Source organism: Rhagoletis pomonella, unplaced genomic scaffold (genome assembly GCF_013731165.1).
Source record: "Rhagoletis pomonella isolate Grant_MI unplaced genomic scaffold, Rhpom_1.0 Rhpom_scaffold_00003, whole genome shotgun sequence".
In the NCBI taxonomy this organism is placed as follows: Eukaryota; Metazoa; Arthropoda; class Insecta; order Diptera; family Tephritidae; genus Rhagoletis; species Rhagoletis pomonella.
In genome coordinates this window covers 65,437,596-65,458,870 of record NW_023458557.1, presented here as the reverse complement: position 1 = coordinate 65,458,870, position 21,275 = coordinate 65,437,596, and the positions used below count along the sequence as shown (strand labels likewise).

General features: G+C 35.5%; 1 protein-coding gene across 5 annotated transcripts in view; it reads left to right on the top strand.

Moving 5' to 3' along the window:
* LOC118735355 (neural cell adhesion molecule 1-A) overlaps positions 1 to 21,275 on the top strand; it is a 233,164-nt gene that overhangs the window by 127,220 nt on the left and 84,669 nt on the right. For all 5 annotated transcript variants that reach the window (XM_036465061.1, XM_036465064.1, XM_036465063.1 and 2 more), the window contains exon 4: positions 16,756 to 16,873. In XM_036465061.1, the coding sequence (XP_036320954.1) occupies positions 16,756 to 16,873 (118 nt within the window). The remainder of the gene's footprint in view (positions 1 to 16,755; positions 16,874 to 21,275) is intronic.

The following is a 21,275-nucleotide window of genomic DNA, read 5'->3' as shown; positions in this document are numbered from 1 at the left end:
CTTACAAGACCCTTAGGGGCCATTCACATACATCTTTCCTCGCTTTGCGTTACAGTTCAAACTTTGACAACAAAGCGCGAAACGCAGAAGGTATGCTTCAATAAAAGCTTTGGCAGCTTTTGCGTTCTCCTTTTCCTCCATATTTTTTATCTGTAAAATAGATAGCAATATAATAATATGCATTAATAATAGCAATAAAAATTCCTATTTACCCTATTTTTGTCATTAAATGTAAATACAAGCGCACAAGAAAAGATAAATGTAGACAGCTGATAGCCAAAGCGGGCAAAAGTTGAGAGTTGCCCAACATTTTGCTTCGTTTTGCTTTGCTTTGCTTTAAACGTTTTTTATGTGAGCATACTCGTGCATATGCCTACATCGATCTTATACGTCAAAGCAAAGAACTATCAAGCAAAGCGAAGAAAGTTGTATGTGAATCAGCCTTTACCGTCAAAAAGAAAAATTACTGGGAAGTTAAAAAACGTAATTTTTTACACAAAAAACGTCCAAATGACGTTAAAAACGTCAACCTGGCAACGCTGATTGACATACACATTGCGCTTGGCCTCCTGAAGCACCGCGTGGAATTTCTTTGAAATCCTCTCTTAAAAACTTATTCGATTTTTAAGATCGGATGGAAAATTGTCAAGCTATAATAAAAAATGGCGGGTTCAGGAACTATACGGAATCTATTTTCATGTTGTACTCGACTATAAATACAACCTAAACTATGCTTTGTTTCGGGTGTATTCCATGACTTTTTTTGTAGCACCGTGTAGTAGATATATAGACAACAATAGATTTCAAGGTCGCAGTGCTCTATTCAAACAATCATAGAGTTAACTCGGTGGAACCCAATTGCATGAAAAGGCTTGTCCCGTAAATTTACGTGTCGTTACGAGAGGACATTCGAACGAATGATATTTAGCTCAACTAAAAGGTCCCAAGGGATTATTCAGATTTTACTGATGGGAGAAGTATCATGATATATATACTTCTTAGTAAACCTGCTAAATATATTAGATAATGTACACTACACTACACTAACAAATGTGCATATTCAGTTCACTGGCTTAGCTCGTCTTACACAACTGGCAGCTGCTCTGTTATTATCGACTTAATATCAACTTTTCCATATTTTCTCCGTGTACGCGTTACAACCATTTCAGCATGGTTCACTCGAAACTCTTACGGCTCTCTGACTACTGTGCCGCTTCACTGCCTGCTTAAGCGCCATAAACTATGCTATACCAGCTGACTGGCTGGCTGACTCCGGCTTTATGGCTGACTGCCTTGGAGCTACATATGTAGGTATGTCTCATATAACAGCAGCAACGGCGGCGAAAGTATGCAAATGCATGTACGACGGTGAACATTTAGCCGGCCGAAAAACGAATAGCTTATGGCGTCGCCAAGGCTGTCCAGCAGGCAGGAAGGGTGGAATCAAGCAGGACGGCCGGCTATTTCATGGCAGGCAAGCATGCAGCCATTCAAGCAGCTAGTATGTGTATGAAGTCAACCAAGCGAATGGACGAATTGCCGGTAGAATACGAAAATGTGAATAGTAGCGTGGGCCGAAAAATCGCTTTTTTTGAAATTTGATTGGTAATAGCAAAAATATGGTTCATTATGCTCTAAAAAAAATCTCTGTGAAAGATGACAATTTTTGGTTAATATCTTAAGCTCGCCCAAGTCCTTCAAAGTTCAATGTGGTCAAAAATTTAAATTAATAAATACATTAATTAATACTGCTTTTTTACTAAAATTGCAAATATCTTCGAAAGTATTAGTCCTACATGATTTGGTATATGGACCTCTTTTGTAGAGAGTTGAAGTAAGCTAAGACAATTTTTTTTTAGCACTTGAACTTTGATGGACTTGGGCGAGCCTAAGATAATGACCAGAAATTTTCATCTTTCACACAGATTGTTTTTAGAGCATAATGAACCATATTTTGCTATTTATTACCAATCGAAATTCTAAAAAAGCGGATTTTCGGCCCACGCTAGTGAATAGGTTGTAGTAAGTGCGTATATACATATGTACATATGTATGCAATGCATGTTGGTTTTATTCGCTTGCAACGCGTTGCTGGCTTGCGAAAATTAAAATGGTGGGTGTTTATGTGTTTGGATATGCATGTGCACTATGAGCGTAACGCCTACAGCGCAAAACACTTGGTGAAGCAGTTGCGCTCTTGTTGTGTTTAGCTGTTGCTATTCTTTCTGCTGCAGTGGGCTTTTGATTTTGTTGTTTGTGTTTGTTGCTTGTTGCCGTTGTTGTTGCCTTTACCGTTGTTGTTGAATTTTGCGCTGAGTGTGTAACAACTTAATTGCATGTAAATCCTAAGTTGTTAACCCAATTCGCTACTTCCAGTCGGTCTATGGAAAGCCTAAGTTGCAACAATAGCAATAATAACTAAACAAAAGCTGAAATGAATGGTAAGCAACAACAAAAATAACAACCACAAAAACGAGAATGGTATGCAAGCAACTGCACGAATAGTCGCAAGTTAAATAAAGACAGCAACAACAACAGCTACAACAAGCATGTTAAATTAGCTTAATAATAGTTCTTAGAAGGCAAAGACGTTCGTTCATTCGCCTACTGGCCGTCCTTATGTTCACAACACTATGTATTGATATGTTTGTATGTACATGCCTATTGTTGCATGTATGTATGTATGTAACCGTTGAAACACAATACCGACGAACGGCGAATTTTCGCACAGTAGTGCGACGACGGCGGAAACTTTCGCCCAAAAATTTCGCTCAGTAAAACACCACTACGGCGACAATGAATTCAGCTGCTTATGACAAGGTACAATTAAAATTTGTACAAACAATAAGATTATTAATTTTTAACAAAAACTAATACACACTCTAAAAAATTTTCGTTTAAGTTTACGCATATAAAGAGAGGTAACCAGTTTCCTCTCCTTGTGTGTGCAAAATTAAACACTGTCTGCTTACTTTTACATACCAAATTTGTCACGTAGCGCACACAAAGTGTGGGTTTTGGGGTTAAATTTATTATGATTTAAGAAATTTTTATAGAAGAAAATTTCTTTTGCGTTTCTTGTGCTTCATTTTGTAAGAGTTTTTCTTTTTCCTTGAGAGTTCTTTAAAGGTTAACTGCGAATTTGTCCTAAAAATATGCAATGCATACCCACTTACTGTTGTTTACCACTGATATGTACTTAACAAGTATTCGAAGATTTAATTTGCTAAATTCGAATTCGTTCCACCAAAATGAGCTACATGATGAAAATACAAGTTAGGTTAAATTTTCGTTATTCGAAGTATTAAAAAAATTAGAAACCAGAAATCGACGAAAATGAATATAAAAGCGTAAAAATTTCATGGAATTATTTAATTTATTTATATTAAAATTCTTTTGTAAAATTTTGTATTACTTTTGAAAGTTGAGTGCATCGTGTGTTTGTAGAACTATTTATTAAACAAGTAATTTTTAAGAAAAAAGCAAAACCGACTTCAATTCTCATATACAAATTTAGGAGTACCGTTAATTTTTTCATGATTTAATGATCGGATCTAAACCAAATTATGGGACGACCCTTAAGGTACCATCTATCCGGTAAAAAGAAAGAAGAATTGGAATCGGTTCACGCGGTCCAAAGTTATGCGGTGGCATATACATATAAAAGAAGAAAAAATACTCCGAAGAACTGATAACCTCCGCTTTTTGAAGCCGGTTGAAAATGTTTGAGTTCTCTGCAAATTTTATGTAAATAAAATGTAATTTATTAAACTTTAAAAAGTTTATTCATTTATTACATACTGTACATAAAACTTGCATAATATATTTTAAAGAGCGTATCATCTGAAGAAAATTTTCTGTATTTTCTGATTATATATATTTAGAAGTATAAAACCCTACCTCGTTGCGAACAGTCGTCGGACGAACGTCGCACAGTGGTTCGGATCGCAAATCTAGCTGGACGAAACTATTTAAACAAATACTCGTTGAGGGATCTTTACACCACTTCTTACCTAGGGGATTTTTGGGTCGCTGATTACGAATCTGAAGTCACTTATCAAAAATTCAAAATGGCGGATCCAATATGGCGGACGAAAATTAAAAAAAATCGGTAGATTTCTATGAAACTGGGTATCTGGGGGTTTTCTGGGTCGCTGATTACATATCTAAGGTCATTTACCAAAAATCCAAAATGGCGGATCCAATATGGCGGACGAAAAATAAAAAAATCGGTAGATTTCTATGTAACTGGGTAACTGGGTATCTGGGGGTTTTCTGGGTTGCTGATTACGAATCTAAAGTCATTTACTTAATTTACTTAATTTACTTCGGAACGAGAATTTTCATCAGATATTACTTTCAATTTACTAATCACATAATCACGGACACCTTGTTGTCTTTTAGAAGTTTCAGCAACACTTCTCCAAATGTCAAACAACTCACTTCTTAAGATTTTCTTTACCATGACTAAAATTTAAGATCACAGCAAGAAACACAAATAAATTTCAGAAAAAAATTTATAACAGCGCTTAAAGATTTGAATGCCTGTTGTATAATTTTTTAATTTCAGAAAGCAGAAAATTCGCGAGTTACTATTTTTTTTAACTCTTACATAACCAAAGTTTTTATAACTCAAAGTATTTTTCTGTTTTAAAATAGAGTTCTCAAATAGGCGGCGTTGACTTACCTTTTTTTGTTTGTTTTCATATGTTAATGCTTTAATAAATGCAATTTCTATTTGAATGAATTGTCAGGAATGTATTCCAAGTATTTTAAAAACAAAAAAATGTTGACTTTCGTTTAGCTAGATCTGCTATCCGAACCACTGTGCGTCGTCGTTTGTTTTGGTTGTGTGCGTTCTCATATACAACAATGTGTTTTAATTTTTACAGCGAACATTCGCAGCCAAAAATTCGCCGTTCGTCGGCATTGTGTTTCAGCGGTATGATTGTATGTCCATTTAGACGATTCGGTTTATTTTTCATTTCATCGCATTTGTGCCAAGGTATTTTCGTATGAGTAGTTTGACACGAACGAACTAAAGAAAGCCAAGTAAATCATATACGAATAACAAAAACAGTAATTCAACTACGTATTAAAGAAAACAAAAATATGAGTAAATTAATGACAAAGAGATACTACGTACTATGAATTGTTGATTACTATTTACTCAAGTTTAATTATTGGGTTTGTTAGAATATTCAGATATGTAATCTAAAATGCAGTTATTAGGAAAGCAAGTAGTGGTTATCTAAATATTTTCGTAAGGGACAATTTCCTGTTGTTTCATATAGAACTAATTTGATCAATAAATATAGCATTTACTCAAAAAGTGGTTATTAAAAATTTATTAGAAAAGCTTTCGTTTAAGTAGTTGCACGCACGTAACAGTTAAAGTAAAGTCCAAACACAACACACTAACCCCGACGAGAAAACTGACAGCCTTAAAAACGAATGTAAGCAATTGTTGAAGTGATATTTTATCAGAAAGTTATGTCAGAGGCGAATAACTGTAAGCACAAACACGGCGACAAAATGATCTACATATCATCAGACCGTGTCCAAATAGTCATTATTATCAACTCCAAAGGTTGCCCACCTCCCGCCCATCCACACGTAAACCATCGATAGATCGATGCTTATCTGGTGATGTATTTTAGCATCGATATTACTCCCCAAAATTTGTATCTGTATTCTGAATACTGAAAGCTAATCTCGAAATTTCTGAAACTTTTGCCTGAAGAAAGAATAAATAAATTTAAGGTCAAGTCGGAGAGTCACCTCAACGTCGATGTTTAAAACATTGGTCAAATTGCCATCGATGTATCTTTAATTTCGCGATGTTAGAAAATTGTAAACATCGATGGCCAACATCGAATTTTGAACCGATATTATCCATGTTTCAAAATTAAACATCGATGCATCTTTTGTATTGCCAAGTCCTCTCGATGCTTTTTGTTTGGTTTAAGTGAATTGTCACCCTGGTGACAAGTAATTAGCAAATTTGCCATTTTTATTTCACAACTCGTGCAACCTACAGCCATTTGGCGGCTTTAGTGAATTTCACGTCATACAGTGAGGGGCAGCTGCACTCTGAGATATTCGTATTAGAGATGGACGCGGGATAGCGGGACCCGCGGGACCCACGGTCTTCTTCTTCTTCTTCTTATTTGGCGCTGTAACCACCTAAGCGATTTTGGCCGAGTCCAAAACAGCACGTCAGTCATTTCTCTTCTGAGCTAACTGACGCCAATTGAAAATGCCAAGTGAAGCCAGGTCCTTCTCCACCTGGTCTTTCCAACGCAGAGGAGGCCTTCCTCTTCCTCTGTTCCCAGCATCGCGGCCCGCGTTGAATATTTTCAGAGCAGGAGCGTTTCTGTCCATCCGAACGACATGGCCAAGCCAGCGGAGCCGCTGAATTTTAATTCGCTGCACTATGTCTATATCATTGTAAAGCTCATACAGCTCATCGTTAAATCGTCTGCGATATTCGCCATCACCAACGCGTAAAGGTCCGTAAATCTTTCGCAGAATCTTTCTCTCGAAAACTCCAAGAGCCGCCTCATCAGATGCTTTCATTGTCCATGCTTCCGCGCCATACACCAGCACAGGCATGATGAGTGACTTATAGAGTGTGATCTTTGTACGACGAGAGAGGACTTTACTTCTCAATTGCCTACTCAGCCCAAAGTAGCACTTGTTGGCAAGAGTGATTCTCCGTTGGATTTCAAGGCTGACACGGTACTGATTTGAAATTGGCCGGGATGGGCGGTATCGGGGAGGTCTGTAAAAATATGGCGGGCGGGACGGGATCGAAATCCTTTCCCCGACACTCCCGATAAAACCGCAACCCCGAAAATTCACAAAATCTTCCTTAAAAACGATGTTTGAAATATGCACTTTTAATGTTTTATTGAGGCGAAAAAGAAAGAAAATTATAGGAAGATGCCAGATCTTTCATTATTATTTAAAATTAATATGAAAGACCTGAACATTTTTGTGATCCTTCGATCGGTTTGTAAACCTCGCAACACACGTTGAAATCTCAACCGCTCGTTTCAATTTGTTGTCCGTGTGTAGCCTGATTTAGAGATAGATATCGGGACCCACGGGACCCGCGGTACAATTCTGAAAAATGACAGGATGGGCGGGGTCGGGATTAAATATTTAGTCCCGTGCCCATCTCTAATTCGTATGAGTATGGAACTTTTCTTTTTCATTTTTGCGCGAAGTGTCACGAAAGACAAGAGTTTGTTAAATTTCGAGATGTAAAGCTATTCACTGACAGAACCAAATTCATCAGCTGATTATACTGTTTTTATGTTCGTCAATCATTTATTGAGAGAAGATAGTATGGCTTTCTTAATGAAAATGTGCTGGAGTGCGAGTTAAAACCCCGACATAAACTAGGGAGTGTAATTCAAATCACAAGCTTTCAAACATAGGGGACAAAATTACCTTGATCCACGTGAGGGAACATTAAGGCTAACTTCAGCCAGAACAAGCGGACTTGAAATCAAACCATAAAAATTGTACCAAGAATTTCCTTGCGGCTGTCAAGTGTAGGAAGATTAATAAGTTTTAAACGATTCGTACAAGATGGATGATTATATTGAGAAACGCAACGGAAATTTCTTAAAGAAAATGTGGGAATGGTTTTTGAATTGGTTCTATCTTGATACCTTGATTTCCAAACCCCTGAACCATATTGTAGAATCGGTCTAACAAATGTAAATAACTAGCTAATGCAAGTACACCTTTAGCGTTGTTGATAGAGATGCCAGATCGAAATAATCGATTTTCGAGTCGAAAAATCGATTTTCGGGTCGATTCGAATCGAAATAAACATAATCCATGCTGGAAGAAATCGCCAAAAAATAAATCGATCTCCCAAGATCGATTCATATATTTAGGCAAATAACACCTTGTACTTAATTTTTATAAAGACACATAACACGGCGATCGAACCAAACTATAATTGTAATTTTTAAGGCATACATACATTTTTCATAGCGGTTTCGATATCCTAATTTGAAAAAAAATGAAATGTATGCCGATGTATTTGTTTTTCACTTATGTGCAGCATTTTGAAAAAAAAAAATGTCGTTTATAAGTTCGCTACCTTCGCTCTACGCCCACAAGACTTTCACACTTGTTTTGAAGTACTATCAACAGGTTAAATATGTATATGCGATTATTCAAGCCTTTCTCATATCCGGAGAAATGTTTAAAAAGTAATTTGATTCAAAATATGGTAACACATAAATGGAACACAATTTTGTAGCGTGTTAATTGGAAATGAAAATTGCTACAGCTTGGTCATCATTCGAAAATCGAAAATGATTTATTTATTAGAATTTCACACCAATACTCGCACACTGGTCAACGCACTGAGGAAAATTCAATTTGAGAGGATTTGATTAACAACTAATGTCAACAAGGGTTGGATGGCGTAAATCAACGCAACTACAAATGCTTACGACCAACTTTGCAACTCCAGCAGTAACGAATAGGAAATTTTTAGTACTAGTGGGCAGTCGAATATATGTCCATATTTGTTTGTAGGTATTTATCTAACCGACTCTAAAAACAAAATCCTTACTTATGAAACATTGAATTCAGAGAATGTTTGATTTTAATAAACAAATAACTTGTTGGAGGAAAATTAAAGACAAAACCGCATAATACATTATGCCAAAAATTAAGAGCCATAGAAATAGTTTATGAATGTTGGTAAGCAATAATAAGAGTAATATGTATGAATCAAAAATTAAAGATTATGAAGAGATTTTCCTTAAATTTTTGGCATCCATATTGATTTTGTTGCTCGATTAGTTTTTGTACAATCTTTTTGTGTTTTGACCACTTCAACACTGTTAAATTTTAAGCCATAGTATAGCTAAATACATCATCTATTTAGTTTCGTCTGCGGGATACGAGTATACTAAAATATTTTTAAATAAAATGAAAAACAAATTAAGAATTAATTTAAAATTCATATAACAGTAAATGTATTTGTATTTTCAGAAAAAAACGAATTCGATTTGCATTTTGGAATCCATCTGTTTTGTTGTAAGGCGAAATCTACTTCTTCTTCCACACAGTTTTTCACTTTATAGCTTTTTAGAAACTTTACACACACTAATTTCTTTATATACATACATGCACCTACTTCCTCAGAAAACTACTTATATGAGTAAAAATTGCCAATAACCGCACCAAGAATAAAGACAAAAAGGTAATTAACCAAGTATTTTAGTAAAAATAAATTTTGTTGCCCTCTCATAAGCTTGTAAAAAAATATTGCCCGTGTAACCGCCAAAATAAAGGTAGCGCAATTTTTCTCAAAATTTTGTTATTTATGCAGAAATGCATCTAGATGGTTTAGAAATTTTTCTGCATCAAAAAAAAAATTTGTGTGGAAAAAATTTCGCTCACGTTATTTTGGCGGTTAGGGCTCGATATGCCGTACCAGAATTTCTAAAAATCTTCATAGCTGAGTTGCTGAATATATTCCAAAGTGGTGATTATCATTGGTCCGAATTGACAATTTTTAGCAATAACTCGGCTCCAGTGCCACCTTGCGGATCTTTTTTTGCGATAGTATTGCCCCTATCGTTACCAATACATATATATCTCGAATATGAGTCAAATCGGATCACAAATACGATTTTAAGCAATAGCTCGACTCCAGCGCCACCTGGCGTTTTAAGTTGTGAACTTAAACTATACAGGGACCTACAGGGGAACACATAAAAAATGTCATTAGAATCCTTTCAGCCGTTTAGGAGGAGTCCACCCACCAGAATACGTATTTTACATACTGACACTCTTCGGAATTTTTGCCAATACAAAAAAAAAAAATAATCTAAAATCAACGGTAACTTATAGCCATTAAAAACTGGCACTTTATGATACTGAAATTGAGTGAACTACACAACTGCATACCCAAAATATGATGCATTTGATGCAAATAACTAATTTCTATAAAAAACTAACAAAAAAATTTATTATGAAAAAGAAAAAAAGATTGTATTCTGGGTGTATATTTTCATAGATAGGTAAAAGTTTCAATATGTTTGAAAAGCACCACGCCTTTTCTACTACCACAAGTACTTCCAAAGATATACGGTATGAAAAATTCGATATGTATGGGTGATGCCACTCCCCCTTGATATATCGAAAGTCTGCAAATTTCGGTACAGCCGTTCGCAGATCACCTCTTAAAAAAAGGAGCTTCTCATTATATAATTAGTGTCGGTAACAGTGTTGCCAGAACTTTTTGGGCCGACCGGCTAGATTGGCACAAAAAAGCGGCTAAAAACGGCTAAAATGTTTTAGTGAAATTTCACATAGACTCTGGCAAAAAACGGCTAAAATGTTTTAGTGAAAATTCACATGCTTTATTTAAATAAATCGCAAGAAACGAAAGACTAGTTAACACCATTAATTTATATCGAGTGTATATTCCTCATCATCAAATGAATCACTATTGTATAAATCACCTGAATTCATTAATTTTAAGAGATCGTCATCTACAGTAAAATTATGGCAGCATTTTTCTTCACGTTTTAAACCGTATCTTATATATAAAATAGCGTTTAACGTTTTAACGCACATTGGATTTCTTTGCTTAGTTTTTATTATATTCATTGAACTAAATATTCGCTCTACTTCTGCATTACTTATAGGCAAAACAAGAAAACTAAAAACAAGGTTTGCAAAGGTCAGCAAAAGGGTTTTCTCCTAGGGCATTTCGAAATTGATAAACTTCGGCCCAAAATTGTACAGTTGAGTCTAAATTACTCCAGGTATGTAACGTTAACCGTTTCCATTGCATCTCTATGGATGTTATTTCGTCGGCATTATATTTGTGGTTTTGTTGCTGTAGTTGAACAAATACTTTTGGTTTAATTACTTTTAATGCATTTCCAACCGAAAAAAGTCAATTTTTTTTAGTGTGGCAATATTTGTAGGGAGGCGTTGGCGTAATTCCTTTATTAAAGTGTTAATAAAATAGCGACCATTTTCTCGAATTATTTTCTCGGCTTCGTGGTCAAAAGCGTTTGTGCTTACTTTTGTTTTTAAATACTCTTCAAAACTGTGATAAAACTGAGAAAATGGAGCAAGGTATGCTTCCAACGGGGAGCATATAGGATCAAATGTGTCCGCGCTAATAACCACTAGGGAGCATAGATGCGAAAGTAAAACACTGAGTTCATTAAAAATCTTCATTGGGTCTGCATTATTGCTTTCGAACAACTTGTTTACTTTTTGCACCTAAAAATTTGGCAAATAGTAAAATCGGCTAAAAACGGCTAACTTTTTTTTACAAACCGGCTAACAAATCGGCTGCCGGCTAGATCGAATTTTCTCCGGCTAGTTGTTATCAAAACCGGCTAAATCTAGCCGGAAAACGGCTAAAATGGCAACGCTGGTCGGTAATACAGGGCAACACCGATTTTGATGCGGCAAATGCTAAAGCTGTTTTTGATAGGCTTTTTTGTGTTGATTAAGAATCTGTAAGTATAAATTTTCTATCAGCTCCAGACTTTGAGAAAAATGTGGTGAAAATGTCAAAAAATCGCGTTTTGCAATATCTGAGAAGCTCTAGCAATGAAACAAAAGTTATAGAACCTTCCACTTAGGCTCCATACAAAGAAATCAATTTTCGATTTTTCTAATTTCCCGACTTTCCCGGAAGGCTTTCCCAAAATTTTCTATCGTAAAAACCTTCTCCGGCCCAACCGTTCTCAATGTATGAATTACTATAAATTTTTCATCGTAAACGGCGGTTTCCGACTGAATTTCAGTTTTTTTTTGCAAAATACAAAAAAATGAAATTTAGTAACTCTGAACTCCAGGCATCGAGATTTATGCACAAAAATCATTAAATTGTTATTGAAACAACAGATTTTTAAAATAATAGCTAGAGAAAATACCGCCTATCAAAGCAATGCCTTCAAGAATAAAGCGTTTTTTCGCTCTCCTGTAAAACTTGATAGACGGTTTTGCAATTGGGCGTTGGGAGGTTTTGCAAAAACATCGACGGTATGTATCTTTTCCTATCATAAATATATCGTTGGTCCTCTAGAATAACGACACAATTCAAAACTCAAAAAATAAAAACTCGTACTATTTTTAAGTGGCTTATGTCTTTAATGTCTTTTATGTCTTATGTCTTATTCATGTATAATCTTTACTACTTTCTTTAGTTAGGATTAGACATGGGTAAGCCAAGGATTAGAGACATGAGTCTCTTAACAGTAATAAGGGATTTGATTTTTTGAATTTTGAGTTGTTTCGTTATTGCAGAGGTCCATCGATATGTGAATTCATATATTTCAGTAATGAAAAAAATTCGAGCATAAACCCGATTTTTAATAACTCGACTCCAACGCCACCTGACAGCTCTTTTTTTTTGTAATGATATTGCTTTTCCTATTGTCAACACATATCTCAAATATGAGACGAATCGGACCTTAAATACGGGGTTTAATAATAACTCGACTCCAGCGCCACCTAGCGGTTGTTTTAATAGTTATTCTGCTATTCGGAAGGTAGACAAATTCAAAAGACAAATATCATTTTTTTCTGCTTTTTTCAATCTTGCTATGAATATGTTGATGTGTGAATTCATAACTGCTTTGAGTGAATGGAAAATTAAAAAATTATAAACCTCAATCTTAAGCGAAGAATAAGTAATGAAAACTGGATAGAAAAAATTGTTGATTTAAAATTGAAAATGATTTCACACTTACACAGCTCTGACACATACCTATGTTCTCTGAGTTATTCACACCAAGTCCAGATATGTCTTTCTGAATTCCGTCGTCCTATTGTATTTGCGGACGGCCTTGCTTTTGGTTATCCATTCATGGGTAGGGGAATCGAAGGATATTTTTATTAGAACATTATTATACATTCGTACGTCTAAGTAAGCGCAATCTTTGCAGTTTTAAATTATGTCAATAAATAGCTTGTACAGTTCGCTGGACCATCGTCTTCTGCCAAGCTGCACTTAAGGCATTGTCCAGACCCCTAACTACTTCCAAACTAGTTGGGCAATGCAGGTCTCGACGAAATTTTGTTGGCTAACATAACGAGCTTGCTTTACTCTGGGTTCCGGGTTACTCGGGAGTACATCTGACCACTTGGCTAGAACTGGCTCAGAGCAGGCATTCCTCGGTCCGCAAACAGTTATAGCACTCCCACTTTTGGCCATCGAAGCTACCATCAGAAACTCAGTGAATATTTTTTTTTGCTCAGCAATGACTGGGAGGCATCTAGGGTCTGCAAGTAGGCAAAACTCATGTTGCTTTAATTTCAGAAGGTCTGTCTAGGTTTTTTGCTCTCACTGAGCAGATGGAACTGCAGACAACTTTTTGAACAGCTGAATGGTCACTTCACGCGGCACAAACTCTTGACTGTGTGGGAACTCCATTTGACCATCCTGCCTTGAAGAGGATCAGACGGTGGAAAACTTTTTGTGCTTCTGGCCAGCCTTTTCAAGAATTATACTAGGTTTACATATAAGTAGACTATCCTCATTTTCGAGCTTAACTCCCTAACCTGTAATTAGAGAGATTAGCCATACAAAATTCGTATTTTGTTAATCTGTAATTATAAAATAATCTCAGATTTAACCGATAACTTTTCGGTGTCCAATTTAGTTTTATCGATTATTTTTGCCAAGAAGAGGAGAAATGCCAAATGTAAAAGTAAACAAAAATGGATGCTTGAAGGGAAAAAAATTTGTAGAGGTATTTTTATAAAATATTAAGTTAAAATATAGTTGAATTGCTTAATACAGCAGAAAAAAGTAGGGGCGGTAATCATTAAAAGTAAAATAATTTAAATCAATATTTAATCATTATATTATGAGTTTTATTTTTGTGGCTCTAAAATAATAATTACTATTGATTTTTATTTTTTTTTTTGCTCAACGGAAATGATTAATATTTGATTTTTATTTTTTTTCGATCAAAAATAATGATTATTTTATGATTTTTATTTTTTCGCTCAGAGATAATAATTATTCATTATTAGTTTTATTTTTCCACTTAAAAATAATGATTATTTATAAAATTGAAATGGCTATACAGACGCAACTTACTGAAATTTTTACCTGAAAGTTTTTAGACTTATTCCTTTAATTAGGGTGTCGCTACCTCTGATTTTTTGGAATGATCATTATTCTTAAGTGAAAAAAATAAAACTCAATAATAATTATTATCTTTGAGCGAAAAAATCAAAATCATAAAATAATCATTATTTTTGGTCGAAAAAAAAATCAAGTAATAATAATTAACTTTGACTGAAAAATTAATATTCAAATACTAATTATTATTTTTAATCTTTATTGGTTAAACTCGAAAAATAAAAATCATTGTAAATTACGAAAACAAATACGTGGGTATAAATAAAATTGTTTTACGGCAATTAGAACTTTTTGATTTTTTTGGTTAAAATTTAAAAAATAATGATTATTTTCCGTCCCTGGAAAAAAGTGATCACGGTGGCACAGAGAAGAAACATAATTTTTCCTTGAGATGTGAGAATAACAAGCACAACAACTTTGACTAGAAAACGAGCTTTGATTGAGATAATATTTATATCTGAACATACTTTTAGGTTTATTCGTAAATCGCGAAGACTTAAAACAAATTAAATGGGAAATGAAAACAGTACGACGGACGACATGTAGTCTGAGTGTTGTTTTTTTCTGCACGCCTTGTTTTGTGCTGCTTCCGAAAAAATCATATTCTTTTACCTCCGTCCACTCAAATAGTGCCGTAGGTCTACCTAGAAAATTGTGTTTAGCTTTTAAGATAGTCCCGTGAGTTTAACAGAACCCAAGTTTATACGAAGGCTTTGAAAAGTGAGTCCTTCTATGTGCTACTCAAAGCAACTTTCAAATCTACGAAAAGTTAAGTGTGCTGATGTGCTTAGGTAAGGTATTTTGTAGTATCTATCGTACTGTGTAAACCTAGTAAATGACCTGGCCATTGCGACATTCAAGGAAAGGAAATTGCAAGGCTGACAAACTCGAGCGGAAAGGAACCACATTACTTGATGGAGACATAAAAAACACGCTTAGCATTTCTTTACAAACATGTAGATTCTTACTGAAAGCCAGTTCAATGAAAGATGGCGGATGGAAACGATCTGTCATATTGACAAAGCCTTCTGGTGGGCCATAGTCGCTCAACGTACTAAGTCTCTACTTAACTTAAGGAGGCAGGAGATTTGCATAGGAACTGGGGTTATCCCCGGACATTACCCAATTTGACTACACGCAGTAAGACTGAGCGCACTGTCCAACAACTAAACATCTTCTCTGCCAGCAAAAGCTCTGGGCAGTTATTTCTTCAATGATCTCGATGACCTCAGAGCATTTCGCGCCAGAAGCCTTTTTGCTAAGAACCAAGTGGTTTATAGGTGAACGGGGATAAATGTAAACCCCATGCGGTATCACAAATGACTCTGAGTTCAAGTGTTCCCACTCTGTTCCCTCATCTACGTCTCAGCAAGGATACTCCGGCGCTGAAATTAAACAATGAGAGCGTTCTTTCCATTCCGTATCGCGACTGTTGCCAAATTTCTATCCTAGTCTCTGCAGAAACCAGTTTTAACTCTGACAACATCCCAAGCTCTTGGAATTCCTGTATTTCTGCCTCGATTTTCTACCTCTCTCTTCCTCTATCGATATTTCTATATTTTGGCTCTCGTCGAAATTGACTTCAGTGTGGCCTTTTATGTTGCTCACTGCTCTGCAACCGTGGCGAAATTACTTGCATTTCTGTTCGCGGTTGCTGATTTTCGGCATCAAACTTTCGTCGTGCTGCCTCAAGCCAGTTTTTTTTTCGCTTGCATAGAGGCAAGTTAATTTTGATGCGTCGAATGCAACAAAAATAACGAAAATAAAAATTAGCGATTACTCTTGACTGAAAAAGCAAAAGCCATAAAATAGCGGTTAAATTTGATAGGAAAAATATAAATCCAATTTAAGCGTTTAAACTTATGCAGGTTCTGCAATTCTAAGTGAAACTCAACCCCATTCAACTTTAATTCAAAGTGACTCTGGTTAAATTCACTCGGAAGTGTCTGCAAAACCTGCCCGATTATGATTTTTATTATAAAGATCATAAATGTTTGAGCCCTTCTTATTTTAGCAGCTTAGAAATAACCGTATATATGTATGTATAAGTTCATACATATAAATATACATATATTCATACACTGAGAGAAAAAACTTTAGAATTAAAAAAACCGCGCTAAATTAAAAAAAATACGCATACGAAAGAACACCAACCCAACTCGTAATAAATTTTAGTATACAAATTTTAGTATTTAGTATTGGAATATTCAATTCAAATGTTGAGTTTAAATCAACACCACAGCACGCGTGCTTGGTATGAAAGTAGTATTTTTAAATACGAACATTTTGAAACGACAATAAAATAAAAAATATTCATTTTTACTATGCACTATTTCCCTCAGTGAATTCATAAACTTTTTCTGAATATTAAAACGCGTTTTTTTTCAGTGTATTTAAGCACATTCATCGAACAAAAAACATATGCAAACATTTGCATTTTATCTGTAGTTTCCTTGTTACTAGTGAAAGTACTCTTCCGCCACTTTCTTTCTACCTGACCTTCTCCACAAACTCGACTTTTTCCCTTTTTATATACGATTCATTCCGAATTAAAAATTCACTATTTCTTTCTTTTTTTTTAACTTTATTTTCAGCTTTGATGTGCGCGATAAAGTGAATAACGACCAACCGCGCCATTGGTCAGCGCCGGAGGTGTTCGGTTCTCGTGCCAAATTTCACATCGACTCGCAGCCGGCAACGCTGGAAATTAAGGTACGTTGGTTAGCTGGATAGTAGGCCGAGGGCTGGGGGGGGCTTGTCACTTTTTAAATAAATGAGTGATAATAAATTTTTAACGAAGCCAAATGCTGTGTGTGCGAAAACACCTTGCCGACATAAATACTAACGAAATTGTTGACACAGAGTGTGAATTTGTGTAGCGATCAGCCGACTCAGTTGGGCAGCAGACGAGTCATTGGGGTCCTGTGGCGATGGTTTTTTATTTACGGAGGGATGAATCTTCCGGCAGCGCTCTCTACTAAGTATGTACATAAGTATATAAACGAATTGGTTTGAATGGGGTAGTGAAAGTGAAATATGTTCGGTCTTTGTGTTGTTTACGCGGTTAATTTTGAAAATCGAAACCACCAAGTTTGAATTAAGCAGTGAGATTATTCTCCGTACATGGTCGCGTGTATGTGTCTGTGTGAATATCACTGCAGGGTCGGGTGATTAAAACACGTAACTAAGCTAGAATGCTTAAAATGTGTATGCGGCTGGGTTAAAAGTAATTTCAATGGGCGCAGCAGCTGCGGGGATGAAAAATGCGCGACATGCAGAAATAATTGCCTGTAATCTTGATTATTTATTAAACACTCAAATATGGCAATGAACGGATATAGAGGCGCTTAAAAATCTTTGCTCCGTGTGCACTGAAATCCAAAGTGGTGTGCAATTAAAGGCAGATGAGTCAAAGACCAAAAACATTTACACGTAGACACGAGAGGCTGTAATTGTTAGGGCTTGTGAAGTGAATTTAGCCATTATAGTTGTTGAAATATATAAAGATTTATTTAATTGGGAAGTGATCACATTATCTATATATATAATAAAATTGTAACAGGACGATGTCTGTAAATTATAGATATCAAAGAAAAATTTGTGTGAGACTAGAGGACCAGAAACCAAATCAACCATTTTTAGAATTTTTGTCTGTCGGTCTATATGTATGCACGCGCATCACTCGAAAACGAATGCGTGGATTTGAATCCAGCTTTCACCGATGTATTGCCAGAAGTCGTGGTAAGCAGCGCGCTTCCTCTCCGCTGCGTCTGGGTTCAAGCCCTGGTCAAAGCAACATCGAAAAAAAGTATAGAAAAAAGGTTTTTTCTTGACAGCGGTCGTCCCTCGGCAAGCCAAGGCAAACCTCCGAGTCTATATGTGCCATGAAAAACAGCTTCTCATAAAAATACAAACGCCGTTCGGAGTCGGCGTAAAACTGTAGGTCCCTCCGCTTTGTGTGACAACATCAAGGCGCACGCCACAAACCGGAGGAGAAGCTGGGCCAAACACTAACGTATATGTAAGCGCCAATCTATTATTATTGTTATTATTGCCAGAGGTCTAACTTAAAATATAGAAAGAAAAAAATAGGGGGTTGCCACCTGTTTGAAAATTGCAGTTTAAGTAAATTGATAAGAAAAAGTGAATATTTTAATATATGCTACCGCGCAAACAAGCATTTTAATAAAAAACCAACTTAATCATCGTACCATTTATGACTTTTTCTTGGCTTTCATATGAGGATTACGAGAAGTTGATACAGTTACCCACATGGCAACATTTTGGTCATCTTATAAATTTAACTGAATTAAACTATTCAAATAAGTGGCAACCTGCTTCAAAAATATTTCAAAAAGTAAGCTTCCTAATCCTCTTTAGTCTAATGTCCGTATTGTAATATTTCATTTATTTTACAAATTTAAATGAATACAATTTTCAAGCAGTTGGCAAATTCCCTAAAAATATTTTCGGCAATAAAATTTCCTAGCCTCTTTAGTTTGATGCCAATATTGCAAAATTTAATTGACGCTATCAATTAAATTAAATTAAAGTTTTCAAATAGGTGGCAATCTTCCACAAAAATATTTTTAGCTGTATGTCTTTGTAAATCTCTTTTTTTTTGAGAGCCATATAGTATTCACTTTACTGTATCAATTAACCTAAACTGAAATTTTAAACACACGTGGCAACTCTCTAACTTTTTTCTTCGGCATTGTAAGCTAGATCTCTAGCGATACATCGGTGAAAACTGCATTCAATTGCATGTTTTCGGGTGATGCGCGTACAAATATACAGACCGACAGAGAGTCAAAAATTCTAAAATTGTTTATTTGGGTTCTGTAGCTCTAATAAAAACCCACCATACTAATTTTTCTTTAATATCTATAAGGTACAGACGTCGCGACGGCCTGTTACAATTTTATTATAAGCCTAGATATAGATTTAATTTACTATACAATACAATTTTTCAAACAGGTGGAAACGCTCCCTATAAATATTTTCGGCAGTAAAACTGCCTTAACCTCTTAAGGGTATCAACTTATTGCAATATTCAATTTATCCTATAAATTAAATTAAATAAAAAATTTTAAACAATTAATTTTTCTTAAGCCTCTTTATTTTGACGCCCATATTGCAATATTCCTTTTTTCTTATCAATTTACTTAAACTGCAATTTTCAAACAGGTGGCAACCCCCATTTTTTTCTATATTTTAAGTTAGATCTCTGGTAATACATCGGTGAAAACTGGATTCAAATCCATGCATTCGTTATTGAGTTATGCGCGTGCCAACATACAGACAGACAGACAGACAGACAGAAAGCCAAAAATTCTAAAAATGGTTGATTTTGCTTCTTGTGCTCTAATAGAGACTCCCCACACTAATTTTTCTTTAATATCTATAATGTACAGACATCGACCTGTTACAATTTTATTATATGTATAGATGTATTAAATATAAACTTTTTAGATGATTTGTCATTTGCCATTGTTAACATCAATTACTTAAATACCTTAATTTCTTCAAAAAAGTGCTCTATCAGGGAAATGCCTGTATTCATACTTCAACGACTTTATTTAAGTATTTTTTTCGATTTAAGTGACTGTCTAAATATTTCCCTCCACACAAAAACCACTAACAAAAGGTGTTTTTTTCCTTTAATTTCTTCCATTGCTGAGTGCCAATGTGGTATACCGCTGCGGTTAGAATTTGGCTTCGAGATTTTAAGTAGACACGCTTCCTTCAGAGACCTGCGCTAATTCGTTTAGTATGTACATATGCACATGCATATGTATATTTATTCGTATATACATATGTATATCAAAATAAACAAATAGAAACAAATATAAATTTTGGAAATAAACTTGTTAAATTGTTTAACGCACGCGAAATCCATATTAGTGGCACTCAGGCGGTATTGAAAGACGGGGAAGTGAATATGCTGCGGAGTATGTATGTACATTGGGGTGGTCCTTAAAGGTAGGAAACAAATTTTTACATCAGATTTCCTAAGCCTCAACCCCAACGTCGATGCTACTACAGTCGAAGATTTCACATATAAATTTTGGTCCCGATTGGAGACGGTTATGGCGCGTCGCACAGGGGGCAAAGTTCAGATTCCTCTATGGAGACCCAAAAAATTAAATTTTTTTTAGTATAATATCCAAAATCGTCACTACTATAGTCGAATATATCGCATACAAATTTTGGCCCCGATTGGAGTCGGTTAAGGCGCGGGGCACAGGGGTCAAAATCCAGATTACCCTATGAAAACGTCTTAACTGACTCCAGTCGGGACCACAATTTTTATGTGATATCTTCGACTTTAGTAGTATAGATTTTGGTTATTAAATGAAACGATTTCTTTAATTTTTTGAGTCTCTATGGAGCATCTGGCCTTGGACCCCATTGCGACACGCCTTACCCGACTCCAATCGGGACCAAAGTTTATATGTGGCCAAAATTTGTATGTGATATCTGTGACCGTGGTATTACCGATAGAATGGTTGAGACTGAAAAAAAAAAATCGCTCATTTGATTTTTTTTTTCAGGACCACCCTAATATACATACAATTTAGTAAGTATGTACAATATACATGTACATCGTGTAAGAATTTGGCGCAATGCCGCTGCGGATACGATAAAACCCATACTTTGCTACATGCCAGTGTTTATGCGCCGTTAATGCCTTAAAAGGCACAGTCAACTCCGCCTAATAGTATTTCTTAGATTTAATGACGACATTATTTTATGTCCGCATATGTGTAGGGAGTAAATATAAAGGTGTTAACAGGTTGCTCCCATTTTCCATGCATAACTATATACAATCACGCCTACAATTAAAGTTCAAACCGAAATTATCAAATCTCTCACCGTAGAAACTTTGAGAAAATGTCGAAGCTTTTATCGCCAACAACAGCCTAGCGAGTCCTTAACTTTTCAATACCTGGGTCTAGCGAAACGCAATGGCTGATTGTCCACCCGATAGACACGTATGCCTCCGTCGTTCGGCGACCGAAAAATGAAACAAATATATACACAACGTTTAAAGAAATCTATGAAGAATTAAATCAATTTCCTTATGAAATTCATCCACAGAAAAATAAAAAAG